Genomic DNA, 17,477 nt, shown 5'->3' on the forward strand with positions numbered 1-17,477 from the left:
CAATCAGCACCAAAGCTACTTAAATGTCCTTTCAAAATTCATTCTTTGGCTTTAGAGGAGGAGAGGAAGAGAATTCATGAAGTTATATGGTCTGGATTACCTCGGTCAATAGAAAGTTGAATTGGGCTTGGTTCGGCGAAAATAGTGTTTTCAGGCAAAGTTTGACGACAAATATCTTTGGCAGCCCACGATAAGGTAAGAACTTAGTCCCTACTTCTTCCTTGCTCATCAATTACAACTTTCATGAAAAAACTTGATGCTTAAAAGTCTTTGTACAAGCCTAGCACAACTCATTTTTAGAACATAAAAGGCCACGACCCTGATAATATCCCTATCGTGTTGACCAATAAGCACCAAAACTGCTTAAAAAAGTAGAAGGAACACTAGAGCTTGGAAGAAAATTTGATGCACATGCGTAAAATCGTCCTTTCAAAGCTAAAGCATGAGATGATCCCTATCATGCTGACCAATAAGCACCAAAACTACTTAAAAATGCAAAAGAAATTGGAGCTTGGAAGAGAAATTTGATGCCGTCGCGTAAAATGGTCCTTTCAAAACTGATTATTTAGCTCGAGAGAAGGAGATGAAGAGATTTCATGAAGGAATAGATGCTTGATATGATATGGATTACCTCAACGAATAGAATTTCAATTGGGTTTGCTGTGGTGAAAACAGTGTTTTCAAGCAAACTTTGACCATAAATATCTTAGGCTACAGTCCTCAATAAAATAAGAATTTGGTCCCTACTTCTTCCTTTCTCACCAACTACAATTTTCTTAAAAAATTCGAGGGTCAAAAGTCATTGTACAAGTAGTGAAGCTCATTTTTAGAACATAAAGATCACGAGCCTAAGGATATCCAAATCGTGCCAACCAATAAGCACCAAAATGGTTTAAAAATGCAAAAGGAACCCTAGAGCTTGGAGGAGAAAATTGGGCGCCCACGTAAAATCGTTCTTTCAATACTCATTCTTTAGCTTGAGAAAAGTAGAGGAAGAGATCTCATTAAAGAATCGAGGCTTGATATAGTTTGGATTGCCTCAGCCAATAAGAAAATGAATAAGGTTTCCTTCAAAGAAAACATTATTTTCGGACAAAATTTGATGACAAATATCTTAGAATACCATCTCTTACAAGGTAAGAACTTGGTCCTACTTCTTTCTTACTCACCAACTAAAACTTTCACGAAAAAATCGAGGTTCTAAGAAGTTAGAATTTTTTTTATTTGTTTTTTAGCAACAACAAATCAAATTATTATATGTTTGAGAGATAACTTCTAATCTTTCTCTAAAAAAACTTTCATTATGATGTTCCAAGAAAAATATAGATTCCTCATAACTTTTCTCCATCACAAAAATCCCATACAAATGGTTGCTGAAACTTTACGCCAACAAGTAATTAATTAAGCAACAACAAAACCCACCATAATCATAAGCCATTAATTAAGTACATAAATTAACATACCCTTTTTCTTTTCTTCTTTCAACACATCATATATTCAACCCTCTCTTCTTCCCCATACTTAGAACTTGGAAGCCTAAATGTGTCCGTTGACTTAAATATTGCACAACACAACACCTATTGTCGGCATTGAACATGATTGTGTTGATCCGACATGAAAGGGTTTTTAAAAGTGCAAGAAGTTGGTCGACTTATGATTTTGTTTTTGTCACGTTGATGAAGGATTTCAATGCTTTGGATTCTCTCCTTTTTTGTTGGTTCAAAGGCCCAATACAATGTAATAAAGGAGGGTTATTGGTAAAGACACCAGCATTCCGAAAATAACCCTGAAAAATTTCAACACATCCATGGCTGGTGAAATTGAAGATTTGGGCACATAACTAACTGTTGAAAGTTATAAAAATGATATACTAACCCAGTACTGAGAATGTCAGGATGCAGCCCATATTCCCGGGCAAACACGAATGGCACAATTCCTTGTGGAAGAGCTGCCTGAACATACGTTAAAAGAAAAACAAAACCGAGTGTTAGGTTTAGAGTAAAGAGCTGTGTGATCCCACATCGGTTGGGGAGGAGAACAAAACATTTTTTATAAGGGCGTGGAAACCTCTCCCTAGTGCGTTTTAAAAACTCTGAGGGATAGCTTGAAAGGGAAAGTCCAAATAGAACAATATTTGTTAGCAGTGGGCTTGGGCTATTATAAATGGTACAAGAGTGAGACATTGGGCTATGTGTCAGCGAGGAGGTTGAGCACCAAAGGGGGTGGACAAGAGGTGGTTTGCCCGCAAGGACACTGGGACCCGAAGGGTATTGATTGGGGAGTCCCACATCGATTGGAGAAGGAAACAAGTACCAACGAGGACGCTGAGTCTTAAAGGGGGTGGATTGTTGTTAAGGATATTTAATCTTAAATTATGATTTATCATATATATCATGTTTGATCATTTATTACCGCAAATATCTTGTATAATTGAGTATATTTGTCTTCCATTATAGCTTACCATAGGTATCGTATTTGTCATCCTATTATAGGCAAATATCTTTCTATATCGTTTACAATTTATTTGATTCTCTAAATAGATCATAGATAATGATTATAAATAGATAACTTTCAATGCCACTTAGGTTTCTCAATTGTGAGATCCCAGGCCATCATTTATAAGGTTGTAGAAACCTCGGTGTGGAAATCTCTTTTATCCTATACAGTAACGGTCAGCAGTTAAGTTAAATTGTTACAAAAACTGAAAATTGAACTGGGAATATGAGCATGCATGGCGTTTGAAGAGGAAGAAGAGAGTAAAAAGAGAGAGGACCTGAACAATGGCAACGTGTAACTTAACACCTCTTAGGCCAACACCGAGTGAAGCAGCGGACATTGCTATGGGTCCGCAAATGAATCTAATCCCCATCCCTATGCACGCCCTCTTTCCCCCACATGCTATGATCCTCGGCTGCAATGCCATAAACAGCCCTGTCCACACACCACACCACACACATTTTATTGTCTTTTCTCACTAACATCAACAACAGCGAGACCACAACATTGTACCTAAGCTGAACATCGCCATCCCCAATCCAGCGTCCGAGATTATCTTTATCGAGTACACCACTACGCTTGGCATTGCCACCTTCCATCTGGGTCACAAAAACTCTCTTCTTAGCTCAATCACAACAACTCAAACTCCACAAATTAAGGCCATCCATAAACTACAAAGTTACTTGAACGACGCAAGGGACCACAGAAGGCCGAGCACGCTGGAATAAGTATTTGGATTACGGGACAGCTTCCGCCCCACCACCGTCAGAATAAGCCTCATCATCACAAACGCATTCGGCAATTCCTGGCTCCTCTTCGCCTCCACCTCCTCGGCCATCGCCGCTATGGCGCTGTCTCTAAAGCTCATTTCTTTGACTGAATCCCATACAATACACATACCAACCCATTTAATTAATTAATTAATTAGTATTTCATTCTACTTCTTAACAAAATTAAATGCTCCTAATACTCAATGGAACGACATAATAATGAAAGGAAAGAAATTAAAAAGAATAGGCCATAATGAGAATCATTAACTTTGCATCATAATTCCAAAGTTGACCCATAAATCTGAATTGAGTGATCAATTAATTAAATCATGCCAAACCCATATGACTTCATTTTCATTTATTTTATTTTATTTATAAATTTTGTTAGTAAGGGGGTGGCCCACCTCCGAGACAAGACGTACAAATTCAACCTGAGAAGTGTGTCTGTCTCATCCTACAGGTTTGTTTTTTTTTTTTTTAACTCTAATTAGTCTTTCTCAAAACGACAGTGTCTTGTCCCTTCACCTCCTATAAACGACAACAATCTACGTACCTGGCAATACAGCTTTGTACCCTTGTCCCTCTCCTCCTCCACCATTCTCCGGCGACTCCCACACCATCTTCACAGCTGAACTCCCTGCCACTGGTGACCTCCCCCACGTTGCCGTGTTCCCCGCCGTTGTCGTCATCTCCATGTCATTAAAATTCGAACCCCTCGGTGTCGGTTGGACCGAGTATGCATCCGATGATCCATACCCTGATCCCAAGTCAAACGACATGTCGTTCGACCGGAGTGGCCCGTGGAGCTGAACCGGGGTGTTGATCGAGAATATTTCAGCATTTGAGAGATTCGAGGCTCGTGGCGTAATTCCAATCGACGATAAACCAGAGTCCGGTGCTGATGAGGTCGATCGCCGAATTCGAACGCAAATTCGACCTTGAATATCGATCTCGGATTCCGTTAGGAGTTTATCTCGACCGTCGAGAGAAATTACATCCGCGTCGAGTTCAATTTTTGTTATAGCCGTGGCGGAAGGACCAGGGAATTGGTTATGGATCAATGAAATGGCCGCTCTATATTCAAAGAGGAAAAGCAATAATGTGTACCTACAAAATAAGATATAAAACTTTATGATAAAATCTTCCATGTGAATTTTTGTAACATTGTGACATATATAGGTGAATAATGCAAACCCATTTGACGTAATTAGTATAATAATTGGTGACACACACGGGTGTAAATTATAACATTTGCTATCCTTAAAAGTACAAACATTTAAAGCAATTATTGAAAATTTCAAAAAAAATTCAAATACTTTATAAAATTATTCTTCTGTTTTCATAGAAAAGGAAAAGGATTTGTATACCAAATGATGCATTGAAGAACGAGGAGTTGGACCATAAGGGGTTGAGTGAAATCGCCATACATAGCATTGAGAAGAGGGATCCCCATAACCAAAGTGTTAGGCAAAGTAGCTAAAGAAAAGAGAGTGATAACCCAATCAAGCCGGCCTCCGCCGCCGCCGGAGAAGAAAACAGCCCCCAAAGAGAGGAAAAGAAGCACAAAAGCCTTGGAGATTGTATCGGCCAATATGAACTTAGTGTCCATTTCAAATGGGTTGTTTTGAGAAATGAAGTGGAAGGACAGCACCGGCACCGCGAACACCGCAACAAACCGGTTGATTCCGGCGCATTGCTCCGCCGTGAAAATCTTCCACCACTTGACAGAGGTGTAAGCCACCAGCATTGCGAAGTACAATGGAACCATCGCACACATCACCTTGTAGAAATCTCCCACTGTGATCATTTTTCCCCCCCTCTCTTTGTGATGGGAAGGAAGAGATGGAAGGAGATTATAAAGGTGAGTAATTGGCAAAATTACCCCTTCATGAACAGTGGATTTGTAGAGGGTGGTGAGGGTTGTTTTGGGTAATCAATAATTTCATGAACACATAACCTTAAAATAAAATTTTATTAAAGTTTTGAGAGAGGGAGTAAAGGAAAGAGGGTGGTGATGGGTTTAAACATGTTTTCAAGGAAAAAGCGTGAGGGGCTTTGGAAGGAACACAAATGTGTTTGGTTTGGGGATCTGACAATGGATTGGTTGTAGCGTCCAAATGAGCATATGGACATGTCTCTCTCTTTCTGTCTGCAGAAATATATATACATATGCTGTGACACACACAGCTTTACTTTTATGTCACTGACAGCTTTTGTTTCTTACAATCGTAAGAAATTTAGAATTTTGTGTTTATAATTTTTAATATTCTAATTAGTCTATGTTGTTTCATATAATCCTCAAACTTTGTCTCTATTGTTTGGTTATTATTATTATTAACTTATATATATATATTATTATTATTATAATCGTCAACATGAGTGTCTTTGATGTGATAATGGGAATGGATTTGTTGACTGAGAATTATGTCGGCACTTATTATTATAGGAAGAAGTTGGTGTCAATGGTGAAGGAGTTCTTTAATGAGTCTCTTTCGCGATCTTTTCGCGATCTGTAGAGAGACTTGTTTGACCAACTTAAACAAGTGGTTGTGTTTTCCTAAATTGACCTATGATCATGCTACCACGATAAAGAAGGAGGATGTGGCAAAGATAGCATTCAGGTCCAGGTGAGACTATTGTGAATTCGTGGTCATGTCTGGGTTGACAAAGACCCCAACAATGTTTATAGAATTAATGAATTGAGTATTCAAAGAATGTCTAGACGCATTTTTCATTGTGTTCATAAATGATATCATGGTATATACTCCAAGACGAATAAAAAAACACGAACTGCACTTCAATAGAGTTTTGATGACTTTGAGAGAGAATAATTTGAACGCAAGTTCTCTAAGTGCGAATTTTGATCGCTACAGTTTTCGTTTCTAGGATATGTTGTGTCGAAAGATGGTGTTTTTGTAAAGGTGAAAGTTGTTATTAAATGTGCTCGTCCTACTATTGTTACCGAGGTGCACAACTTCCTAAAATTGACAAGCTATTACTCTCAGCTTTGTGAGAGACTTCTCCAAGATAGCCTAGCCACTCACACAATTGGCCAAGAGGGTAGTCTATTTTGTATGGACGGTGGCATTTTAAGTAAGTTCCCAAGATTTGAAGCAAAGATTTGGATCAGTACTCACTGTGCCAATTTGTTCAAGAGGCTACTTGGTGTATGATGCCTCCAAGAAAGGGTTGGGATGTGCATTGATGTGTCAGGTTAAATAGAAAATTTAGGGTCATTAGAACACCCCCAGTTGAGGTTTAGTTCTCAATCACTCTAATGGTGAATTTTAATCTAGCACTTGGATCAGCCACTTCAGCCTAGACCTTTCCAAAGTTCCTTTCAAATTTTTAGACAAATTTGAGACTATCTGAACGATCATTTGTAGGGCATTGTCTAAGCCCGCGATGTGTTCTTCTATTTGGACAACAGAGTTAGTCAAACTATCCCTATGTTTGAAGCCACCAGAAGTTGTGGCCTTGTTTTCTAGGGCCTTGACCTAAGTCATTAAGTCGCAGACAGGTATTGCCTCAAGGCGACCTGTCATCTCATCAATCTTGTCGGCTTTAGCGATAATCTCATTCACATGAGATTTCAAAAGACTCATTCCATTAGGAACTTCACTCATAAAGTAACCGATCTTCGATTTCAACTAATTAGTCATATGGGAATTGCCCAGATTTTTGCACTGGACATGATTGTGTACTACTTTTTAAGGAGCCGACTCAGCTTTAATATCACCTGTCACAATCGCACTCTTTTAAAAGCGAGACAGAAATTGTATGACACTTGTTCTAACCCAGCGAACAAGTCAGTTGTAAAAAATTCGTACTTCATGGACAACGAGCTTTGATTCACGTTTGAGAGAAATATTTTGAAAAACGTGAGTGAAGAAAAACGTTGAAAACAATTTGAAAGATAGTAATGTTATGAGCTAAAATCGATTAGGCAGCAACAACGACTTTGATAACATATAACCCGGGTAGGAGGAAGAGACAACTAGTCATATCCCCCTATATTAACACACCATGAAATAGTAAAAACCTATCTAAGATGAAACCATGGACAACACGTCCTGGAGAAGCATGATTGAGGCCATAGACAACACGCTTTGGATAAGCATGACCATGACAATGTGCACGCGCACACGACTATGAGTAAGGGTGCAATTGGACAAAGCTTTAGGCGCATGAGACAGGGTCAGAGGGCACAAAGTGACCTCAGACTCAACTCCTGTTCATCTCGTTTGACTTCTTTTGACTTGTTCTATCAAGATTTGTCTATATTTAACTTGAAATTTGTGAAATGTAGGTCCAATTAGGAGAAGTTGTAGGAGAAGTTGTGATCAAATTACCGTGTTATGAGTAAATTACGAGAAGAAAGGAGTTAACAATCCTAGTATGTAGTGTATCAAGAGCTCTTAAACAAGTTTTAGCTTGTTTTATATACGTAAGTATGTTGATTATGTGATTATGAGTTTAATATAATAATGTGTGTGAATGACATGATTTAATTTACGATTTCTATGAATGCATGCATAAGATGTGAGCATACTGCAAATTTGTAATGGAAATATAGGTTGTATGACTCTAGTTTATGCTTATAAGTTGATTATGCTATAAGCGACGTATGAGTATCTATTGTCTACTAATCACAGTGGAATTCCTGACCGACGCGCTATGTGATAAATTAGGAGCAATGAGTATTTCTGATCGTCAGATTGTATGATATTACAAACAGCAAGAGAGTTTAGTAGACGAGTCGGATTTGATCGAGAGTGAATCTTACATACGTGTCCAAAAATTGTGATAAGCATAAATAGAATCAATAGTCTAAGCTTGAAGTTAGTTGGAATATATTTCAACGAACAAATGGTCATAATAAATAAACTAGGAATCACGGGTGAATAAAACTTAAAAATAACTGAAAAGATAATCAATATAACTTCTTAAGGACAAGTTAGCTACTTACTGAGTAATCAATTTTACTTATCAATAAGCTTCATATAAAGTGATCGAGAATTTGATGCAGTCGAGTTGGAGACTTGGAATCCTATCTATACATCTTATGTGAATTACACAGGCACATATATTTTTTTTTATTATTATTTTAAAGAATAGTTTGTTTTCTTTTTTATATGTTTTTTTATATAATTCAAACTTTTGATGAGCCGACATTACAGAAGACATTAGAAAGGTTTGTTTTCAATTAAGGTCCAAGAATGGTAAGAATTAAAGAAACGTCTACTTTGAATGCTTTTATCTGTTTTCATAGTAGACGGAATTGAATGAAATTAATTTTGTTAGATTGCTGTATTGAAACTCTATAATTTTCATGAAGAAACCGAGTTGAATTGAGCTCAATCGAAAAATATATGAAAATCAAAAGAAATTAGAAAAGATCATCCTAGGCGCATTCATAGAAGATCGAAGTTGCATTATCTAACTCAGACAACTTTGAGTTTCTAATACGAGAAAAAGCTAGTTTAGGAAGGTACTCGTCATCCATATAAGTAGTCATTTGGATCTTTCTTGAGTAATATTTTTAGGGAACGTTAGGACGTGCTAGCATGCAAATATATCTTACTTTAGGTGGTTAAAATATGCATGTTTAGGACCTTTAAAGGGTAATTTTGGATAAGAATGCAATATATGTTATGAAAAATTACTGAAATGCACATAGGATGAGAATTTATGATGCATGCCAATTTTAATACTTTTTGCTATGTTAGAATAAAGGATGAGATATTGTGATCTAAGTTCTCAGCGATTGATGAATGTTGTCTCCTCGTTGAGCTTGTATGACTGCATGATATAATATGTTTAGTCTAAGTGATTGATTTCATGTTCTTCTCCTTATAGAGCGTGTTTATTTGCACAGAGATAAGATTAGGGTGCTCAGTTAGGTTGGCTAGACGACAACCTAGGTCAGAGTGCCTCAAGTAGCCTAAGAATTGTTAGATCATGAGCAACAATCAGAGAGTATAGACCCTAATGCTCCCAAACTAAGAAAGAATCAATGAGTCAAAGTAGAGCACCTCCTTAAACCACCTAGCCACTTTAGGAGCCAAGTTGACCTCCTTAGCATCTAGAGATGATCAATGTGACGTTTAGATTATGAGTTTCATGCTTTAGGCGATTGATAGGAAAATCTCTCTAGAAGCATGTATGAATGAATCAAGTTAAGATTACGACGTTATAGCAAGGTTTGTACGCTTCTAGTAGACTATGCACCTCAAGATCGTGAGTGATAATCAAAGTTCTAGACCTTGAGTACACCTAAAGGCTGGATTAGTCCCGAAAAGCTAATCCCGAGTGTCTTGGGAATGCGAGATGAGATTTAAATTGCCTAGACAACCCTAAGAACCTAGTTGGCCTCCATGGAATCCAAGAATGACTAAGGTATCTATCTAGGTTATTAGTAGTATGAATGGTGTCATGAGAGTTTGTGCTACCCTTTCCACTTTGATACAAGTACGGTCGAGCTAGGCCTAGTCTGGGTAGGATAGTGCGTCAAGACGACTAGGTGCCCCAACCTTGTGGAAATGGCCAAAAGTTGAACAAGGCCTCTATGTTGTAAACCCGTCTTGAGAGAGAGAGTGGGGTCACGTAGATTTACACAGTAGCAGACTGACACACAAGGGTCACTCCCTGGAAACTAGGTTAACCTTTTGGTCCTGTGGGAGGGTTCGCTAACTAATCTTCCATTGATGATATTCATATTAGTAAACCTCATATTGTCCCATCAGAACTTTATGAGTTAGCGCCTCAACTCAGAGTACTAATCATCATGCTACATAGGCAAAACATGCTATGCTATCTAATTCATACAACATAAAGGTTGAAAAATCTATACATACCTCTTGGGAGAAGATTTGGATAAGAGATCTTAGAATATCGAGGCACCTTGCTCGGATAGTAGTAAGGACTATGATGTAAATGTGAAGAACTAGCTAGCTTGACTTTATTCAATGGTCTCTTTAGCCGGTGTCATCATTCGTACATGGGGCACTTGCCTTTACCTGAAAAAATTGCAGACATAGGATGAGCATTTAAAAATACTTAGTATATGATCAAATTAGCAATGTACTTCACGACATGTGAGACCTACTTTTTATGATTGTTCTTTAGGCTCAACTTTCTTTTTTAGTAGGGAAATGCATAATATTTCTCCACAAACGGTTCCTGCACGTATGCATGAATACACTTGGTGAGTTGTATAAGTATGTATTCCTTCAACTTGACTATGGACTAGCACATGCTCACTATGCCGAAAACTAACATAAAGAAAAATAGTGCATATAATATTATGGTGCACGCATTCGTACATACCATACTAAAAAAGTAACTCATACTCGTGTGACATACAACATGCATGAGATCCCGCATTAAAAACCATGATTCAATGAGATGATACACATAATACTTCTTTACCTATTATAACAAAAAAATTCTATGATACATACATATTCATGGTATTTCATTCATACTTATCATACATGGTACATCATGGTATCTCAGAGGGCATAACATGATCGTATTAACATAGCAAACATGAATTAACAATCAAGAAGTACATGCATCACAACAATCCATTAGAATGCTATATGCAATAACACATAAATAGACCACATGTCACGTGATATTCAAGCATCGATCAATTTATCCAACCTAGATTGTAACATTCCAAGAGTAAGTTCACTTACAATTTCAAACTCAATTTGGTGGTCTTAAGCTTGCTTTGGTCCAATGTTCCTAGATTTGACTTCACATTAGGGGTGTACATGGTCAGAGTTGGATTGGTTGGACTCTATTTTTTCACAACCCATCCCAACCCTCCATTTTCTTGAGAATTAATTAAAAAAAAAAAAAAAAATCCCTCCATTTTCTTGAGAATTAATTAACATAAAAAAAATATAAAGATAGATCGTAAAATTGAATAAACCATTTTAAATGTATTCTACCCAACAAAAATAAAAAATATATAAAAATATTTTAATTAAAATATGCTTATTTATAGGTAACCTTAAAAAAAATTTAAACTAATAGAAAAATAAAAATATATAAAAATGTGTAAATAATATAGAAAGAAGAAAAATAAAAAAGAAACCAAACAACATAGCTTGAATGTCCTTAGACTGGCCTCAGTGCCGCGGTGTCAAACCTGTTAACACAAAAAAGATTCTTAGTAGACTTTTATTTAGTTTAGGTCAACCAGAAAGTTTTGCCCAATCTGAAACCAAACCGATTCGGTTTGATTTTAGAAAAATGAACTTAATCCTACCTGGATGCTAATCCAACCCAACCCAACCCTTGGATTTGTCACGGTCGTCCAATTGAATGTACACCTCTACTTCACATAATCCAACCTCACCTATGATATTTCATCTATTCAGAAAAATAGAGTTAAGAGTTAGCCTCACTTTTAAAAAACACAGGAACCAACTAATAAAAAAAATTAATAATAAGTAGAATATAAAAGTGAGAAAATTGAAATGCAAGTATTGAGTAAGTAGAGTTTCAACAGATAATGCACAAAAATCAATTTTCTGAAAAGAAGAAAATTGCTACTCACCATTCACCAATTTCAATTTCCCATGATCTTTTTTTTTGTTCTTGTTTGTTTGTTTGTTGATTTTATCGCAGCATCGATTTTCACAATTTTACAATCACTTATTTTGTGTTTTTCCCTTCAAGAACACAATCTACTTAATTTGATTCCTAATTATTCTTCTCAAGTTCCAATTATCAAAAAATACCATCCATTAGATTACCCCTGTTGATAAATCTGTTGATCGTTGCAACTTCGACCACCACCACTGCGGCGATCACAAATCCACCGCAAAGATTATGCTGATGGATACTAATTTCTCGGCGTCGAAACCACCGCAGCCAGCGGCCGCGATGGACATCGAACAGATGTCACAGAATCCCCAGCGTGGTTCCTACCACCGCCGCTCCCTCTCCGACACTTCCTTCCGCTTCCCAAACCTCGATGAGCTTCTCTTCTTCGATCCTTTAGAGCTCGACCTCTCGATTCTCACTTCCCCTTCTTCTTCTCCTCCCGGCGCCGCTGCCATGGCCGTCGATTCGTCGTCTAATTCCAAATTATCTAGTGACGCCGTTCACCCTAAGCCGGAGCCGATTAACTCTGGGTCATTCGGCGGGCACTTGCGCAGCTTGTCGGTGGATTCTGATTTCTTCAAGAATCTGGACCTCGGCGGTGACGGTGGATCGATCGATTCATTGGGGAGGAAAACTCCGGTGAGTGAACAGCGGCAAGTTCGTCATCGACATAGCTTGTCTATGGATGGTTCTTCGTCGTCGTTTGAGGCCGATTCAACCCTAATGATCGATGGAGTGAAGAAGGCAATGGACCCGGAAAGACTTGCGGAGTTAGCCCTAATTGATCCGAAAAGAGCAAAAAGGTCAACAACACCCATGTTCATTTTATCTCTTTGATTGAATTGGAACTTGAAACTTGAAACTTCTGTGTTGAATCTTTATGTGATATTTGATTGATTTTGGAACTTCTGAACTGGATTTGGATATGGAATTCAGGATTCTTGCCAATAGACAATCTGCAGCTCGTTCGAAAGAGAGGAAGGTTCGGTACACTAATGAATTGGAGAGGAAGGTTCAGACTCTGCAATCTGAAGCTACCACTCTGTCTGCTCAGGTGACAATGCTACAGGTATGAATTCAATTGCTTAAAACCCATTTGGCTTTGTTATGAAGTGTTTAGAAAGTAGATCAATATCAATACCTGTTATGAAGCTTTGAGGCATAAGTAGATCAATAGCAGCAGGCCAGGTTAGTATCTTTGTTCGCCTGTTATGCTTTGATGAGACAATTTCATGTTATGCAGAGAGAGACTACTGAATTAGCCGTGGAAAATAAGGAACTTAAACTTCGGTTACAGGCTATGGATCAGCAAGCACAACTCCGGGATGGTATGCATGTTACAAGTTCTTTAAATGCACTTCACTGCATAAAAATTGTACTAAACAGGCAAAAAAAATCAAAACAGGAGAAGATTTATGTTTATTTTTCGGTTGTTCACAGATCTGAGTGAAGCTTTGAAGGAAGAAGTTCAACGGCTTAGAATAGCAGCAGGCCAGGTTCCATTGATCAATGGAAATCCTTTCAACCGACCCCCTCAATATCCATCATCCCGACCGCCTGTACACCATTTTAGTAGCTCCCACGCTCAGCAGGGTCAACAGCAGCCGTCACCCAGCTTGGCCACAAACCTGCAGCAACCAGATCCAAAATGGATGAACTCGTCCCAGCTTCTCGGTCGCAATCCCGATGGCCAAGCAAAACCTTAGAAGATGTATGTATGTACATGTAATATTATCTAGCAAAAGAGGGTGATGGGTTATGGTTTTACAATCATTTTCTTGTACATGATTCATATATTTCTTATATGCATGAGAAGTTGGTCATCTATAGCTGTTACAGATGTGTTGTTTTAGTAGAATAGCTTGAGGTATAAGTGGATTATAACTGTAACTGTAGCATCATCTTATGATTCTGCTGTTGCTTGGTTTCTGTATGAAGAATAAACTCATTGAGTTGTTGATTTAATGATGACTTGATTATTTCATATAAAAAGTAGTGACTATTGAATTTTTACCAGAAATAGAAACTGAATTGAATGTTTAACAAAAAGGGTGTACTTTTGTGCTATGCATTTCTGGTTTCTTGAACAAGTAACATGTAACAGCTTTAGCCGATATTTGTCCTCTTTGGGCTTTTCCTTTTGAACTTTCTCTCAAGGTTTTTAAAAAGCACCGGCTAGGGAGAAGTTTCCACACCCTTGTAAAGAATGTTTTGTCTCCTCCCCAACCGATGTGTGATCTCACAAATCCACCCATTTTCGGGGCCCAGCGTCCTTGCTGGCACTCGTTCTCTTCTCCAATCGATGTGGGACCCCAAATCCACCCCCTTCAGAGCCTAGCGCCCTTGTTGGTACACCGTCTCATGTCCACCCCCCTTCGGGGCTTAGCCTCTTTGCTGGCACGTCAACCAGTGTCTAACTCTGATACCATTTTTAACAACTGAAGCCCACTGCTAGTAGATATTGTCTTCTTTGGACTTTCCCGATATAGCTTCTTCTCAAGGTTTTTAAAATGTGTCTGCTATGGAGAGGTTTCCGCACCCTTATAAAGAATGCTTCATTTTTCTCCCCAATCGATGTGTGATCTCACACGACAATAACCAAAGTCGGTTGAATTCCACCCAACAACTTTGGCATCTAGTTCCATTTTGGCCCCTCATTGGAAGGGCAAGATTCTTCAACCGGCAGCCACCAAATAAATCAAAACAATTGGATTATAGCCTTTAATTATATCCAAAGCTTGAACAAGATTCGGTTGTGTGTATGGATGAGTACAAGTTGTCGTCAGTAGCAAAGCCTATACACATCAAAAGCTAAAGCTTTAACGTCATTTACAAAGCCACTTCCTGCAGTTTTAAATGGTTCAGGAGATTATGTTATGAGGCAAACTGAAAGTAGAGAGAGAGATAGGGTCAAATAGTTATAATGCCTCTAAATTTTCTGCTGATGTTTGTTCTTCTGTTCTTGCTTGTGTTATCAGCTTTCTTGCTTGTGCGTTCATGGGGTTGGAAAAAGGCAATGGAGGACATTCCTGGGAACTTGGGTTGGCCTATTGTTGGTGAAAGCTTCTCGTTTATATCAGAGTTTGGTAGCCCTGCTGGTATTTGCAGCTTCATGATCAACAGGCAGAAGAGGTACCAAAACTTCTTCTTCTTCTTCGATTGTTTGTCCATGGAAAGCTCGGGTTTCTTAGATCGTTCTTAGGCTATGTTTGGGAGTGATTTTGGCTATTTGCATACAGTTTTCATTTATGAAAGTAATATAAAGTACTATATGTTCCTACCAAACTTGATGTTTTTGAGGGGAAAATACTTCTAAACATGGCCTTAGTGATTATAGTTAATCAATTCTCAGATCATATGCAAATATGTCCTCAGGTTTGGAAAGGTTTTCAAGACCAGCGTGCTCGGGAGATTGATGGTGTTCATGACGGGGAGCAATGCGGCGAAGATTTTATTGACGGGGAAGGATGGTATGGTGAGCTTGAACCTGTTCTACACTGGCCAGCAAGTCCTCGGCCGAAGCAGCTTGCTTCAGACCAATGGTGAAGCCCACAAGAGACTGCGACGGCTGATCGGAGAACCGCTCTCCATGGATGGCTTAAGGAAATACTTTCAGTTCATCAACAATTTAGCAATTGAAACTCTAGATGAATGGTCTGGAAGAACAATTTTTGTTCTTGATGAAGCTTCCACAGTTGAGTTCCTCACTTCAAAATAGAGGGTTGGGTGGGGGTATGATATGACATGACATAACATAATACAAGTCTTCTTGTTTTTGTAGTTCACTCTTAAAGTTATTGGTAACATGATCATGAGCTTGGAGCCTAAAGGAGAGGAACAAGAGAAGTTTAGAGACAATTTCAAGATAATCTCTTCTTGTTTTTCATCTTTGCCTCTTAACATTCCCGGAACCGCTTTCTATCATGGTATGAAGGTAATAACGTTTAGTTCTGATTTAGCTAACACGAAACTCAAAAGCTTAAACGAATAGGTTATGGTATATGCATTTTTTTTAATCTGTTTTTTAGGATTTGGTTATAGAACTTGAATCTTCTGAGTACATTCAAGCTGTTTTCAGGCACGTAAACGAATGTTCGAGATGTTAGATTCAATCATTGAAAAGCGACGCAGCGGAGAAATTTGCCGACAGGATTTCTTGGACTCACTGATAATCAAACACAACAAAACAGGAGGAGGAAGTGATGAAGAAAAACTCACTGATGAACAATTGAAGGACAATATACTAACTCTGCTGATTGCTGGACATGATACTACAACTGCAGCTCTCACTTGGCTGATCAAATTTCTTGGAGAAAATCCTCATGTTTTGGAACAATTGAGAGTAAAAACATCTTCCTTTGCAGTGAGAATTTTTACAGTATCAAATGGGTCAATCCAGAATTGATTTTTCTTGAATTTGCAGATTGAACACCAACAGATTCAAGAACATAGGAAGGGAGAAAATCTGTCATGGGCTGATGTTAACAACTTACCTTACACTGCCAAAGTATGTGTATCAAATTAATCGAATGATGAATATGAACTTGAATACCAAAATATTGACTGTAAAAAAACTCAGGTGCTCAGTGAAACTCTGAGGAGAGCAACAATTCTACCATGGTATTCAAGAAAAGCAGCTCAGGACTTTGAAATTGGAGGTAATCTCTGGATTCAGAAGCCACCAAGAATTTGTCTGTTTGGTTTGTTCTGTAATTATTAGTATCCATGCTTTGGTAGGATACAAGATCAAGAAAGGGTGGTCAGTAAACTTGGATGTTGTTTCAATTCATCATGATGCTACTGTTTTTCCTGAACCCAACAAGTTTGATCCATCAAGATTTGAGGCACCATTGAGGCCTTTCAGCTTTCTTGGATTTGGCAGTGGACCAAGAATGTGCCCTGGAATCAACTTGGCAAAGCTCGAGATTTCAGTGTTCATTCATCACCTTGTCTGCAAATACAGGTCAGATTTAACGTTTGCATGAGTTTAGGGACTAACTACTAGACACACCAGTCGAGTTTATGGTATAAGCTATGAGTTTTAATGATAATGAACAGATGGAGATGTTTGGAGAAGGAGGATGATTCAGTGCAGCCAACTTTGGTGAGGATGCCCAAGAACAAGTATCCAATTAGAGTGGAGGCGCTGTGAGAGGTTCTTTTCTGCCGTTTGGTGAGCGGTTCTGAAGAATAAGCATGAGAGAAGAGGGTAGAGGAAAAGGGATATTGTGGAATATTTATGGTATAATCTATCTTATTTGTATATTACATGTGGAGTTCACATGCTTTTAGCTTGTAAAAAATCAATTTTCTTTTTCTTTTTCTTTCGTTTGAAAATAAAGACCTCACCTTAAATTTATTAATAATTCTAAAATAATCGACCAATTTATTATTCTAAAGTTAATAATTTGATTTTCATTTTTGCAATGGTTGATGTAATGATAGGAAAATTTTAAATAATAATAATAAAAAAAAGGTCTCTCCACCCTTCCCAAATATCTCTCTCCAACCGCTCGACGAAGACGAAACAAAAAAGGGGAAAAATGGGCCAAAGAAACAAAGGAAAACAAAAAAAAAAAAAAAAAAAAA

The 17,477-nt window shown here is 38.1% G+C and overlaps 3 protein-coding genes across 3 annotated transcripts; 2 read left to right on the forward strand and 1 right to left on the reverse strand.

Moving 5' to 3' along the window:
* Positions 1-1,319: 1,319 nt before the first annotated feature.
* On the reverse strand, positions 1,320-5,073 carry LOC111433384 (auxin efflux carrier component 6). The gene is made up of 7 exons (XM_023070432.1): positions 4,634-5,073; positions 3,820-4,373; positions 3,180-3,372; positions 3,010-3,095; positions 2,774-2,931; positions 1,876-1,952; positions 1,320-1,786 (listed from the first exon to the last, which is right to left on the reverse strand). Exons 1-7 carry the CDS (start codon positions 5,071-5,073, stop codon positions 1,720-1,722), a joined length of 1,575 nt encoding a protein of 524 aa, XP_022926200.1. The 3' UTR covers positions 1,320-1,719.
* A 6,741-nt stretch (positions 5,074-11,814) lies between these two features.
* LOC111433477 (transcription factor VIP1-like) lies at positions 11,815-13,853 on the forward strand. The gene is made up of 4 exons (XM_023070529.1): positions 11,815-12,691; positions 12,825-12,957; positions 13,132-13,216; positions 13,329-13,853. The coding sequence occupies exons 1-4, from the start codon at positions 12,114-12,116 to the stop codon at positions 13,592-13,594; spliced, it is 1,062 nt and encodes a 353-aa protein (XP_022926297.1). The 5' UTR covers positions 11,815-12,113; the 3' UTR covers positions 13,595-13,853.
* Positions 13,854-14,637: 784 nt separating this feature from the next.
* On the forward strand, positions 14,638-17,214 carry LOC111433437 (abscisic acid 8'-hydroxylase 3-like). The gene is made up of 8 exons (XM_023070490.1): positions 14,638-15,020; positions 15,264-15,582; positions 15,670-15,822; positions 15,967-16,230; positions 16,312-16,395; positions 16,468-16,546; positions 16,626-16,851; positions 16,947-17,214. The coding sequence occupies exons 1-8, from the start codon at positions 14,812-14,814 to the stop codon at positions 17,038-17,040; spliced, it is 1,428 nt and encodes a 475-aa protein (XP_022926258.1). The 5' UTR covers positions 14,638-14,811; the 3' UTR covers positions 17,041-17,214.
* The last annotated feature ends 263 nt before the right edge of the window (positions 17,215-17,477 follow it).

The sequence above is a fragment of the Cucurbita moschata genome, unplaced genomic scaffold (assembly GCF_002738365.1).
Source record: "Cucurbita moschata cultivar Rifu unplaced genomic scaffold, Cmos_1.0 Cmo_Scf00042, whole genome shotgun sequence".
NCBI lineage: Eukaryota > Viridiplantae > Streptophyta > Magnoliopsida > Cucurbitales > Cucurbitaceae > Cucurbita > Cucurbita moschata.

What these genes read in the sequence shown, in the direction of transcription:
- LOC111433384 (XM_023070432.1), bottom strand. Translation starts at nt 5,073, where the DNA reads ATGATCACAGTGGGAGATTTCTACAAGGTGATGTGTGCGATGGTTCCA. An exon ending in GTTCTTCAATGCATCATTTG is followed by an intron (nt 4,374 to 4,633) that starts GTATACAAATCC and finishes CTTATTTTGTAG; the next exon opens with GTACACATTATTGCTTTTCC. An exon ending in GTACAAAGCTGTATTGCCAG is followed by an intron (nt 3,373 to 3,819) that starts GTACGTAGATTG and finishes TATGGGATTCAG; the next exon opens with TCAAAGAAATGAGCTTTAGA.
- LOC111433477 (XM_023070529.1), top strand. Translation starts at nt 12,114, where the DNA reads ATGCTGATGGATACTAATTTCTCGGCGTCGAAACCACCGCAGCCAGCG. An exon ending in CTCAGGTGACAATGCTACAG is followed by an intron (nt 12,958 to 13,131) that starts GTATGAATTCAA and finishes CATGTTATGCAG; the next exon opens with AGAGAGACTACTGAATTAGC. An exon ending in GCAAGCACAACTCCGGGATG is followed by an intron (nt 13,217 to 13,328) that starts GTATGCATGTTA and finishes GGTTGTTCACAG; the next exon opens with ATCTGAGTGAAGCTTTGAAG.
- LOC111433437 (XM_023070490.1), top strand. Translation starts at nt 14,812, where the DNA reads ATGCCTCTAAATTTTCTGCTGATGTTTGTTCTTCTGTTCTTGCTTGTG. An exon ending in ATGTTTTGGAACAATTGAGA is followed by an intron (nt 16,231 to 16,311) that starts GTAAAAACATCT and finishes TTGAATTTGCAG; the next exon opens with ATTGAACACCAACAGATTCA. An exon ending in TCAGGACTTTGAAATTGGAG is followed by an intron (nt 16,547 to 16,625) that starts GTAATCTCTGGA and finishes ATGCTTTGGTAG; the next exon opens with GATACAAGATCAAGAAAGGG.